Source organism: Eumetopias jubatus, unplaced genomic scaffold (genome assembly GCF_037043125.1).
Source record: "Eumetopias jubatus isolate StellerSeaLion01/CBP00866 unplaced genomic scaffold, mEumJub1_p1.0 scaffold_1, whole genome shotgun sequence".
In the NCBI taxonomy this organism is placed as follows: domain Eukaryota; kingdom Metazoa; phylum Chordata; class Mammalia; order Carnivora; family Otariidae; genus Eumetopias; species Eumetopias jubatus.
The window spans coordinates 189,879,109-189,892,932 of record NW_028274807.1 but is presented as its reverse complement, the minus strand read 5'-3'; the positions used below and the strand labels follow the sequence as shown (position 1 = coordinate 189,892,932).

Below are 13,824 nucleotides of genomic sequence, written 5' to 3'. Positions count from 1 at the left end.
CTGCAACATCTTTGACAGAATCTGTAACTTCACACTCGCTTTTCATAATTAAAAGTATCCGTCTGGTCTCAGGTTAAAATTTCATGTCCTACGTAAGTACAACCTTGACCATTTAGAGCTCTCTTCGAGCTTCTTCCCTATCCTGAGGCTGAGCTACTCTGACTTTAGAGGCAGAGTTCAAAATTGATGGACATGTTTTTTTCCTCTGGAAAGGTATTCAAGTTCCACTCTTGAACTTGAATTCACTCCATCTGCTCCTGAGGGTCCATTCAGAGGAGGACAGCCATGTCTACCTTCATAATTTTGTCAGAGGTGACCCAATCACATTTCTGGATAGGCCAATACCTCAGTTATACCAATGTCTATCTGAGCAGCCCCATGGCACCTGCCCACCACTTTGACATTCATAGTTCTGTGCAGGACCAAGGGACCTGCTGAATTGCTTACATGTTTCCTCCAAGGGCTACGGAAAACTGGGATGTGGTAGAAAAGTTGTTCCCATCTTCTTTCCAGGAACATTATTCCTCAATCCCTTTTTGCCCTGCTACTCTAGAACACTCCCAAAAGCCTCTTCCCATCCTCACCCTATTCAGAAACAAATGAGAGGGAGGCACGGGTCTGTGCTCGTGTGCAATCCAAACTCTACAAAGTAAATAGGAAGCTCTCCTCAGGAGCCTGTACTGTGTCTGTACCACACTATCTGATAGCAGTGCCTATCGAACTGGCAGGTTCCACAGCTCAGCACCCGGCCAGGGAACAAGATGGTAGCATCCTTTTGTTGACATCATGCAGCTCAGGGCTTCCAGCTACATTCTGCTCATGACTTTCAGGAGCAGTAGGAGTAATCACTCCAGAAAGAGGGAGGAAAAGAGTCTCTTGGAATCCTTCATTCCAACTGGCTGTACCTTTGCCCTCACCAATTCTCCTCTTACGGAGTCTGGGAGCATGGAAATGCAGTTCAGCTTGGTGGGTCTGGTTCTGCTACTGCCTCTTAGTAAAGTGAGTGTGGGTCTCTCTCATATACGGGTAGCTCTCCAGCAATATGGTCAGCCTTTCTGTTTGGGCCCTAGTTGCTCATATTCTAGTACCATTGAATGTCTGTTCTACTTCTGAATTTCAAAGACCTTCCTGAAGATACAGCTCCATGAGAAAAAGCTTCTAGGGGTCATTTGGTCTCCAAACAGGATAGAAAATACTAACTAGTATTCTACACGTCTGCATGAGAAACACTCTAAAGATTTTAATGTAATTTCTGTTGATTTATTTTATCCTGACATATCTTATTTAACAAATTTTAAAGCAATCATCTTTGGTGAATGGAAAGGAATTGTAGTTTACTGTTAAAGTATTAGCACTCAACAGATAATTCTTAGTTCCAACAAATCTGTTGAACTGGAAATAAATCTTAAAGATGAAAAGATCCCTTGATAACTACAGCCATTTCAAAACCTATTAGAAAATAGAAAAATTAGAGAGCCAAATGAATTTCACTCCTCCTGGACTCATTTTCCCTAGGAGCAAATTACAATGCTAGACAAGCCAAACTGCCTGGTCCCCCACACCAGTACTGCAGAGTCAGGCTGAAGCCTTTCCCATTCCCAGAAGTCACGAAGGTTAGTCCTGTTCTGAAACGATGATGATAATTACCCCTGAACAACAGAACCACCAAAATGTCAGTGAGAAATATAAAATGGCAGAGTATACATTTACAACAATATAGCCCTAGGAAGTAGGAGGTTTACGACTCTGGGGAAAATAACTCCTTAGAACACCTAAGCAATGATACAAATAGGTTTGCTGCTCATGGGATGGCAGCTAGAGGGGGTGGAAAGGAGGATGGAATGAGGAACAAGAGTCCTGGGGGAAGTAGGACCACCATTGGCTTGAGACTCAACCTTCCCATTTCAACTCATCCTAAAATATTATTTAAATTTAATTATTTCCAAAGTATTTTTAACAAGATATTAATATGTTGTATGTGTATATATACACTCTTGACCCCCATTACATAAACACACACACACACACACACACACACACACACACAAGAAAGACGGAGAACACTGCCTCAGTCTCCCGCTGGAGCTAAGCTTTCCCCAATTATCATGTGACAGGTACCAGTTCGCGTAAGGAAGTGGTCATTTGAAACAAAGAATTCTGTTGTTTTAATTCATTGGTGAATCTATCATCCTGCTCGACTCAATGACATTGAAGAACACATAGCAGGTTTGAGTCCAAGGGTCTCATGGCGGCTTCTGCCTATCAGTCTTCATCTACCACCAGGGCCGTCACCGAGACATGTCCACTGGCACGTCTGTTCCTGTTGTTAAACTACCGAAATACTTCTGGAGGTACCACCTCCTGAGTGCTGCTCCTTCCTCTTTGCCTCCTCCCATGGGGCTCTCCAGACCTCTCCACATGCAGAAATTAATAGGTTGATGTCTGACACAGCAGAGAGCTTCCAGGAACTACCCTGACATTGGTCAGTGCCATGTGTCCTACTAATCGTTTGCATATAAAAATAACTCCTCCACCTAAGATACATCCACCCACATGCTGAGCCCCCACTGTGGGTACATCTAAGCCAAACCAAGACTCCTGAAGTACATTTAAAGCCTGCAGCAGAAATCCCAGGAAAATAATTTAGAACACAAAACTAGTTCAGATATCTAGTATTGTAGAGAGTTCTTAGGATAAGGCCCATTTAGAATTTGTGCCCAAGAGCTATTTGCAAATTTATAGTTATTTTTTTCAGTCAATTAGTTTGAGACAAGAAATGGAAGCTAAGTAAATAAATTAGATCATTAATTTGCAATAAATATAAATTATGCTAATTCTACAAACTGAACATATACAAACTATGTATATATAATAAACGAGGAATAGACACAAGACTCTATTAGCAAGCCATCTTGACTTACTGTGTTGTAGAAAATCCATGTTTATTCATTCAATAGATTTTAACAGTTTTGATATGTGTATGAAAATATAAGATAAACATTAACTGCCTACTGATGTTCTAACAAATCTATTTTCATTCCAAGTGGAAATTAGAATATATTTTGCATTATTTAAGTTAATTACATGACATTTCTTATGAATGATATATTATTTCATTCGTTACTTCTAATTATGTTCTGTTACAAGTGCAAGGCTGGCAACACCATGACTAGCCTTTCCCTAAGCAGGTCAAAATATGCCCAGAATATAATGAACAGAGTTCAGTAGTTGTTAACCATGACAGCTTAAAATTACCTGAGGAACGTTTCACATAGAAATAAATAGAAATGGGGAATGGCTTGCCATATTATAGGATATTCTTTCTTGCAACTAATAGGAGAACTATTCCACTTCTTACTTTAATACATTTAATTAGCATCCTACCATTTGCTACGGCTAGAGGGAGAACACCCCTAAAACTGTCCTCCCTGCTCTCCACACTCACACACCAACAGAGCTATATTTTATATAGACAGGCAGATTGTAAACATATCTTTTTCGTGTTGTGAAAGTGAATCTATAGGCTTTGTGCCATCTGGAGAGAATGTGGGAACTTCCCAAAAGCTCAAAAAGCCAGTTGTATTTCTTATTTCCCTCCTTTAATGCATGACTATGGTCAGACCAGCCCATCTCACTCCATTCACAGCAGGGCCTGAAGCTAGAAGGTAAATCCTATTATGAAGAAGAGGTCAAGGTCAAGGAAAATCATCCAGAACTCAGTAATTAAGAACAGGGACCGAGTGAACCACAAAGCCACTGCATGCATAGCCTCATCAGCCAGCAGTCAGCAAGGAGCCAGGGAGAGATAGTGGACAGCGGGAAGAGCCCAAGATGAGGTCTAGAGACCAATATGCACATGCTTTATGCACCCTGTTTCATGAGTGAGTCACCTTTATTTGAACGGGTCAGGACAAAGTATACAAAATCTGCACATTTTTCTCCATCCAATTTCAAACATTCCCTGCACACATACAAAGCATCTATTAATTCCTTCAGTGTCAGGTGCCAACAATCCATCATTCTGTCTACAATAAAAACAAAGATGCCAGTCTCAGCTCCAGGAACAAAAAATAAACCTGGGAGAGGAAAAGCTTGGCAAGGAGGGCTCCTCTTTCTCCTCTGGTACCCATGACAGTGACTGCCCACTGACCCTGCATGCGGCCTCAGAATCCTCCTTAACACTGTGAGCTCACTACCAACTGAAGAAGAGGTGTTTGCGATAAAATGTATTTGCTCTCTGGGCAGTAATTCCTCAGATGACAAGTGAAGATGGATGAGGGTCACACAAGGTTTGCCTTGCAATGGGGGTTGCCAGGATCATCTCTGGTGGGTTCTAGACACTGAAAAAAGAGGTCAGTCAACTTAGCGAATGACAGAAGCATCCAAGAGCCTCTTCGGTTCCTGCTGACCAATGCCATTGAAAATGGTTTCTAGCTACTAACCCAAGCATAAGCAAACATTTATATGGAAACCTTCCCCACAGAAACAGGAGAAAGAATGCTCTAACTGAACAATCACTGCTACATGCAGAACTCTTGAACACAATAACCTGCCAAATAAAGGGAAGAAAAATATGACGATAAGAAAACCAACGGACCCCACTGCAGCTCAGGACAAAGGACAGCAAGATTGTCCTTGAACATCTCTCCAAGCGTAGTTTAAGCTAGCTAATATACAACAGGCCTGCAAAGGGTGGAGGGGAAAGACACGCTTAGGGAAATTTTAAGAAAGAAAAACTATCTTTAGTAATAAGGATATTAATATAGTGCTTGTGCTCATTTTATTTGCACAGGAAGGTTTAAAAAGAAACTCTTGAGAAATGAAAGATCATCACATCACTAATAACTGCAGTTTCCTGAACAATTAAAGAAATTCACAAGATTACAACCTACTCAGGAAATGACAAATATTTCTGATTTTTATGGAAGAACTAAAAGGGCACTTTTATCTATAGCATCCAGTCCGTAAGAAGCACTGTTAAGTAATGAGGCTATTTTTATTATTTGTTCATTCACTTCAGGAGTACTCAAGATGGCAATGGTCTAAAAATAGCAAACTTGCTCGTTCAGAAAGGTAAAACTGTATATTGGAAGGCATTTGCCAGAGTTTTCCTTTGTATGTATTAAAGTGGGACCTTAGAGCACAATTTCCATTGTGCCAAACTTTTGTTTCTAATATTCAGCAGAAATATCTTTCAAGTTCCATAGTCAAATTCTTCACAAATATACTTCATAAGGCTGTCCTCAGTGCATCATCCTAACACTGTTTGGACTTGATAACACTCGGTGTGCGATGCTTCTATTTGGAAAAGTCTGCTTTTTTTAATAACTGATTCAATAAAGTGTTGACAAATGATTTGTAAAATACAGTACGGCCAGCGAGCCAGGTTTATCTCTGTCATTACATGCTGCATTCAACCCGTTCACAAATGTTGCCATGTTCCCCTCATGTTAGAGCTCCTCATGCCATTCTGAATAGCAATCCAAAGATCAATACAGAGTCTGCTGAAAACAACAGGACATAACAAATGAATAATTTTATTCACAATAAAAAGCCCCAGTCCCTAAATGGATTCCACTAATGCTCAAATCCATTGTTCATGCTCAAGATGGGAGGTAGACCTAGCATAATGCAAGGGAATGGGGTTTGGAGAAGTATTAACCATACTGGTTCAAATGTATTTAAGCCACGAACAACAGCTGGACTGCACTGAGGTACATGAATAGAATGTTCACTGCAGAATTCTGAAGATGCAATCTCCAAAATGCTTCTGTTCTCTCACCAAGACACTCTGAAAAGCATTTTCCAGTAACAAGAAATTAATGGATTAAAGACATTCTGACATATCCTTCTAGAGTGTTGTACCACAGAGGCCAAAGCCTATTCAATCAGCTTTAAACACTGTTTGCAACGTACAGAAGTATTTGCTTTAGGTGGGGACAAGGAGGGATTGAAGTGGGTCTTTTGAGAACGAAGCAAATAGTCTTGCTTCAAAAGCTTATCTTTGGTCCCTGATCTGACAGTTCTTTTCCTCCTCTGAAAGGTATGAAAAAGTCAGTGAGCAAAGTCATAAGAAGAAAAGGGTTGGGGAGAGGGAGCAAAATGTTGGAGAGCACACAAGTTGAAAGATGACATTTACAAGTCTCATGAATGGCACATTCCCCAAAGGCCACCTGAATACTCTTTTTTAAAAGAAATCATCATAAATACAAAATAGAATTTTCCCGTTTGCATAAAGATGCCAATATATCGCCCTTAAGGTGCAGACTTGTCCACTGAAAATTAACACACCACAAAAAAAAAAAAAAAGAATCTTTCCCCATCTGCCATCAGTTCATTCACCACTTTTAGACTTAACTCTGTATACTTGTAACAGAGAAATGTAAACAAGATTGCAACTGACAAGGCAGGAAGGGAAAGTTTAAAAAATTCAGCTTGAATAGGATGTTAAAAAACCTGGAATAAAATGGGAACGAGATTTGGTTGGTGTTCGGGAATACTGAAAAAGCAGGATTTCCATGCACCCTTGTTGCCCCCCTTCATTGAAATTATCTATATGATCCTTATGTTTATCATTTCATTTTAAATTCAGTCAAGATAGAACTTTGGATGCTGAGGAAAAAGATGTGCAAGAGCAGGTCCTGCGGCACCCCTTTCCAGGAACTAAGGACTCAGCACAGAGCCAGTAAGAATGCACATAGTTCTGACTTGAGGCAGACTGGGTAAGTGTTTGGCACCGTGCCTGGAACAGAATAGGAGCTCAGGAATAAACTGCTTCATGAATCAACATGCAAATAAGGAGCCAAGGGTCACAGAAAGGACTGAATATGTTCTTCCTGAAAGGGCAAGCCAGGTATCAAAACATCTTAGCCGAACCGAAAAAGGATGGAAAGGAATCCCGGTGCAGAGACGGGCAGAGGAGCGGGGGGGGGGGGGGGGGAGGGGCGGAGACACAGTGAAGGGAAATGCCACATCTCTTTAGGAAATAGTTGGAAAGGGGTAAGGCTGAGTCAAAATAATGAAAATCTTTTAAAACCATGCTAAGGATTTTGGACTTTATCTTCAAGGGGGAAAAAAGATTCATTATATTCATTAGTGGTTTATTTGCAAGGGAATAGGAAGGCAAGAGAAGATGGGAGCCTTGAGGTCTAGGAGGTGTGGGCCCGAGTGGAGTCCAGGAGCAGGCAGGGTGCAGGGAGCTAGAAGACCTAGGAGGCCCACACCAGGGAGCTGATCTAGGGCAGGCAGAAGAGAACACTGGGGGAAGATTAAAGCCCACTGCAGACATCTCACCATTTATTTTAGGAAATGTTAATGGGCAGAGCTAGCCACAGTTTCAATTCCCAAATCACAAGACAAAAGAATATCACTTTCTGCAGGTGAATGAGTAACATATGAAGATTCTTCTCAGAGTTATCACCGGAGTTCACAAAGGTAAAGTGAAATTAAAAAAAAAAAATCACAAAATTATCAGATTGTCTGAATACATTATCTATTGGCCCTGAGACCCCTTTAAACCCTGCAGATACGAAATAGCCTCATGAAGTATACAGATTATAAAAACGTCTTGGTTCTGTTATCCCCAGAAAGGGTTGGCTCCTTCTTGCTACTTTCCAAACAAACTCAGGTTTGTTCATTTTAATACAATATCCCCTGCATCCCTGGCATTTACTCAAAGATATGAGAACTGACCAGGACCCATTTTCAAAGTGGCAATTCCACTGCCATCTGGAACAAAACCAGTTATCAGTCAGTAACTGTTCACTGCTCAGAATAGGCATTTCCCTAGAAGCAGACACCACAACTTAAGTACAAACATGCATATGACCCACATCTTGTATCACACATGCCAAATGGGTTAAAAAGACCATGAAAAGTCAAGTTTCTTAGTATCAATATATAAGTAAAAAAAAATAATAAAGCTAAATGCAATCCATTATTAACCATTAAAAAGGCAGTACAACTTGGCAACCTCACATTTTTCCAGGCCAAGGTATTAAAATGCATTCATCTAAAATCACATTTTCATCCCAGGTCCCCTCTTTGATACAAGATAGAAGTCAACTAAAGCTAGCACTCTAACAGATACCTATGGCATTTCAACCATATTCTTCTGACACTGGAATTCTCAAGCATTTTCTTTAAAAAAAAAAAAAATTCCTCAGAGGAAAAAGACAACCAGAAATTGCAGCAAAATCAAATGAAAAAATAAAACACTTCTGTTATTTTAAGAACTTCACAGTCTCTTAGAAGAACTCAATATAAAATTGGTATACAATTTTTAAATTGTCCTTTTTTAGAGGACCTTCCTGAACCATTCTAGTTTTTATTTTTACTTCAATAGACAATATTTTCTAATATTTATAATGTAGACTATTTTTATACATTTAAAAGAAGAGTTAAATATCAAGTAGTCATTCACATATCATTTAGTAGTTTACTGCTGTGATTAGTTTTACAAATTTACAAAATTTATTTAGCTAAAATTAAATTCAAGGAATTTGGGCATCTATCATAAAATCACAATTACCTTTCAGTATATGTTTTCTTATTAGTATTATTTTCAATGTACAACAGTTATATGGACAAGAAAGAAGATTATTCCTAAAGTTTTCAAACACCTTGAAAACTCCCATGAGGGTGTGTGTGTGTATATATATATATTTATATATTATGGAAAAATATATAATATTTTTAATATATATTTTTATATATTTATAATATATAAAACCAGTTATCAGTCAATATTACATATAATATATATGTGATCATATATAAAATATTAATATATTACTAATACAAATATAATACAATTAATATGAAAATATATTAATACATTAATATAGAATATTAAATATATAAATATATTTTATATAAATTATATATATTTTATTCTGGGAACAAATCTCAACATATTTATAGATTTATACATTCAGAATTATGGAAACATTTATTTCAAAGTAAAATCACATTGTTGTGTGGAAAAAGTTGCATTCTAGAGGGAAAACAAAACAAAATTCTAGACAGTCAGTACAAAAGTCATATGCACACAGTCACAAGTGAATACTTTCAGCAACATAAAAATAACTCCAGAATATTTCACCAATTCCTGCTTCTCCATGGCAAAGAATAAATCTTCTATTGAAGTCAACAGGAGGAAAGACTACAACTCAATGGTCAGAGAGAAATAAAACAACTCTACCACCAGGACACTGAACAATGATCTAGAAGTTGCGATGCTCTCCAAGAAAAAAAAAAAAAAAATGCTATTTCAGACTCTAAAATGAAAACAACTGTTTTGTAGGTATATTTGTGTATGCATTTGCTTGAATGATCTCTAAGAAGTAAAGACACCAAGCCAGTCTCAAGTCTTCATGTAATACCTTATTTCCACATCACAAAAGTGCCACCCAATTTCTCTTATTATTCACAATTGATAACTGAAAACAAAGCACTCATGATATTCATTGGGCCCCTTTAGACACACCTATTTATTTACACGGCTACAAGAGTGAAAAGGTCAAGTAAAAATTCACCTCCAAAGCCACGGTTGCTAAGCAACTCTTTTCAGAAGTTCTGCAACATTGATCAAGCATATTACTGGTGCCACCAACTGGATTCGGAATAAATGCAACATCCTACCTGGTTTCTCCAAAGGGGGAGGAAGGTAGATTCCTTGTTTACCTTTGCAGAAGGACATGGGAGGCCAACGCTGTATTCCTTTGGTCTGTTAAGTTCAGAGGTTTTTATTTTTCCTCTCTTTAAAAAAAAAAAAAAAAAAAAAAAAAAGGATACGTCCTGGTACCACAGGTTTCCTATTCACAAGAGCAAAGGACAGTTCTGTTTTGAGAAAAACCACAGAGGGCTTGATGAGGTGTTGGCCAAATCGGAATGACATTTCCTCACAGTTGAAGCCTGAAAGAGAAAATGATTTAGGAAATGAGCTTTTATAAAATTCAGATGAGAAACACAGATTATACACAACTTTAAAGAAAGCAAATCCCATTACTACAGATTTTTAGTTGCAAAGATGTCATTGAAGCTGTCTCCCACTTAATATCCACTGAGATGGATTCTGGGCAAGTCCTCCTAACATACACTCTCCTCTGCCTACCCAGCCTTGTCTTGCTTTAGACTGTTTTGAAGCAGAAGCTTGCACTTAGACAACAAAAAAGTCTTCTTAAATCCTTCTGTGATTCAAGATGTCACTTTAACCCAAATCTGCTAGGTGCTACCTGTCGGCTCATTTTTACCCATTCATTTCATCATCTTTGCTAAGATGAAATTTTTAATTGTTAAGCACTGCCTATAAGCCATTTAATTCGTAAGTGATTTTCTCAAATGGTTTTATCTCTATTTATATAAAAGCAATTTAGAAAAAATACAACCACCATTTGACCTTGCCTACAACTACAAAAACATGAGCACTCTGAGAGAACTATTAGAGTAAAAATTTCAAAACGGGGAAAATTTTTGAGAAAAAGAAAGGGCAAAACAGAGTTCAAGAATGAGAACTCCTGGCTGATGCAGAGCCAAGATGCAGCAAGGTGTGTGAAATGTTCCATCTCCTCTTTTGGGGGGAAAGCCACGGGGGTGCAGGGGTGGTTGAAGGAATAGTTGGCGCTTGGCATCTGGGGTGTGAGGTAATAATTTTCCAACAGTCAGATGCCCATACTGGGCAAAGTTACTTCTGAATGACGAAGACACAACCTCCTTGGGAAACCATTCATTTTTCTAATTTAGAAACCACCCCGCTGCAAAACTATGAAAATAGTTCAACCCATGGGAAACCAGAAATTGGATTACAAAAAGGACGTCGTCAGAAAATGGTTGACTATTATATAAAGCATAACAATAAGTGTACAATTGTTTAATGATTCTGATGTTCTCAATGACTCAAAAGATACAGAGGGCCACGCAAAGGTCATCTACGGTCATCTAGAAGTACCCACATAGCAAGAACCTAACATTTCAGGGACAGAGACATAAAATGGAAGGTTTGCCTCAATGGTACAAATACTGATTTTCAGAACATTTACAACTAGCTCATGAAAGGCCATTAAGGACATTGAGAATCATCTAACCTAGTGGTTCTCAAGGTAGGTTTCCTGGATCAGCAACATCAGCATCCCCTGGGAACTAATTAGAAATGTAAATTCCATAAATTCCTACTCTGGACCTATCAAACCAGAAACTCTGGGAGAAGAGCCAAGCAATCTACGTTTGAATAAGCTGTCCAGATGATTCAGAACCATGATCAAACCCAACTAGTCTCCCAATCCTTGGGTCCTTCCCTACAGAATCCTGGCCAACTAGCTGGCTAGGCTATGCTTGGGTATACCCAGCAGTGGGAAGTTCACCACCCATTGCTTCTAAGACAATTCCAGCAATTACACAGCTGTCCTTCCCACCAAGTCTATTTATTTGTCATGGATTTATGCCTTAGGGCCATATGAAACAAGGAGCACGCAAGGGGTAGTGCTTCAGATATTTAGAGTTAACCTTTACTCATTTCCCATTTTTCTAAAATAAACATGGCACTTCATTTCAGTCCTTCTGCAAACAGCATTGATTCAATTCCACTGCAGCTCTTGGTGTTTTGTTTTGTTGTTTTGTTTTTGCCTGCCCAGCATTTACTTTCTGTATCTCTGGCCATAGCACCCGCATTCTTCTTTGGGTAACACCCCACTGTATTCTGTTTGGGGGGCTATTCCCACTGCCTGATTCTAGGGACAGGAAAGTAATCCAGACATCCTTAGACTTCTGTCATGTGACTGGTTCAGGAGTGGAACAGGACAAAAAATGAGCCACTGGAAGAAAGGAGATCCATGCGAGAATTACTGCTGACAGTACAGAGAAAGAACTTTCTTCCTGCTGAATTGCCAATTTGGTAGGACATGAACTGCAACAACTAGAGGTTACGCGGAGTAGAGTCTACCTGACATCCAGAGCCCACAAGGAGGCCGGCAGAGCCAAGATAGAGACCCATCCCTAGGACATTTTTTGAGCACCTGGATCTAACAATGCTGTAAGGAATAGCATGCCCAGAATGTGTTTGCTCTCAAGGATTATCGTTCGGAATTGCCTGAAGCACAGGCTTAGTTGACGAGCTCCTATTAGGAGTCCTTGAAAGGCTCTTCATCTGATTTTTCTTACCATTTCTCCTTCATCACTATGCCCAGCCCCATTCTTTCCATCACAGAGCTTCACTTTTTCATAACATATTGTTTATCATCTTATTTGCATTTTGTATTTTCCTTAAAATTTGTATATAAATTGTATCATGCTTTAAATCTCATTCTGCTTTTTTTCTCAACACTGTTTTAGAGACTCAATTCATGTTGCTCTAAGTAGATAAGGAATGAATTCATTCCTTTCTACTGCTTATTCACTCTCACTATATTACACTGTAATTTTCCTTACCTGTCCCTCTAGTGCTGAAGAATTAGCTTGTCTCCCATCTTGTACCACAAATACCACCGTGGTGGCCACCTTACATAGATTTCCCTGAGTGTGTAGGCTTGAGTCCCATTATTTGTTTTTAATATCTGGATTTTCTAAAATAAATGCACCAGTTCGCATTCCCAGAAGTAATAGATGCAGATTTCTATTTTCTCACATCCTTGCCAGCACCTGTGAGCCTCTGATATCCTAGCTGTTACTGCTATGAGAGGCAAAAACGGAATCCCTTCGTTTTACTTTGTCTCCAATGTGACCTATGTATTTCTCCTTGTATTGCCAACTCACATTTTGCCTTCTTTTATAGGAGTTTCCTCCCTTCTATTTTCTAATTTTTCAGAGTCCTTTGTATATTTAAATATTGATCTTGGTCTTTTAAACATGATAATTATATTTTTACCATCTGTTAGTTTTCCTATCATATGATCCATTAAACAAAAAGCATTCATTTTGATGTATTCATTAATTTTCTTTTTATGGCTTGTGCTCTGTGGCTTACATAACAAACCCTTCTCTACCACAAGGTTATAAAAATAACAGTCTTAAATTTTTGTCTATCAGGTTTATAGCTTCATTCTTAACAGGTACTTAACCCACTTGGGATTTTGCTTACAGTAGGAGTTACAAAAATGTGTTTTGTTTTTTACTTTTGTGAAACAATTTTCCTAGCACCAATTGCTGGGAATAATTACACCAAATCCCTGTATTTACAAAGGAATGAGTCTGTACTTCCAATATTCTGATTCTATGTTAGATGCTAAAGAGCAGAGGTGCCAGATTTTTTTCTCTAAAGGGCCAGATTCAGCCGGTCACACAGGCTGCTGTAACCACTCAACCCTGTTACGGCAGCAAAAAAGCAGCCAAAGACAATACATAATAAATGGATGTGCTGTGTCCCAATAAAACTTTATTCATAAGAACAGGCAGCAGCCTGGACTTGGCTTCTGGGCTGTAGTTTGTCAACTCCTATTATATAACGTGAATGCCTTGCAAAAGGAGGATTCTTCTTTATTCACCCATATAAATTTGAGATTCAACTCTGCCCCTTGAAAAAATTTATTCCTCAGATGTTGATTAGAATTACACTGATTTTAAATTTTAATGGGGGAAACCCGACACCTTCACAATATTCAATCAATCCATTTATGGATGCTGCATTTATGTTCTATAATACCATAATAAAACTCTTGTAATAGGGTTTTAAATTTCCTTTATATGTTTTATGAATTCTTAGATTTATTCCTAGATAGCTTTTAGTTTATGTCACTATTATAAATGGTATCTTATCATCATAGTTTATAATTGGTTATTCCCAATACAGAGGAAAGCTATTGAATTTTATATTTTGCTCTTACAAGCTGGCAA

The 13,824-nt window shown here is 38.5% G+C and overlaps 1 protein-coding gene across 3 annotated transcripts in view; it reads right to left on the bottom strand.

Moving 5' to 3' along the window:
• Window positions 1–13,824, bottom strand: part of FHIT (fragile histidine triad diadenosine triphosphatase) — a 1,452,058-nt gene that overhangs the window by 769,938 nt on the left and 668,296 nt on the right. For all 3 annotated transcript variants that reach the window (XM_088027739.1, XM_088027740.1, XM_088027745.1), the window contains one exon: window positions 9,796–9,915. In XM_088027739.1, the coding sequence (XP_087883865.1) occupies window positions 9,796–9,898 (103 nt within the window). In that variant the 5' untranslated portion in view covers window positions 9,899–9,915. The remainder of the gene's footprint in view (window positions 1–9,795; window positions 9,916–13,824) is intronic.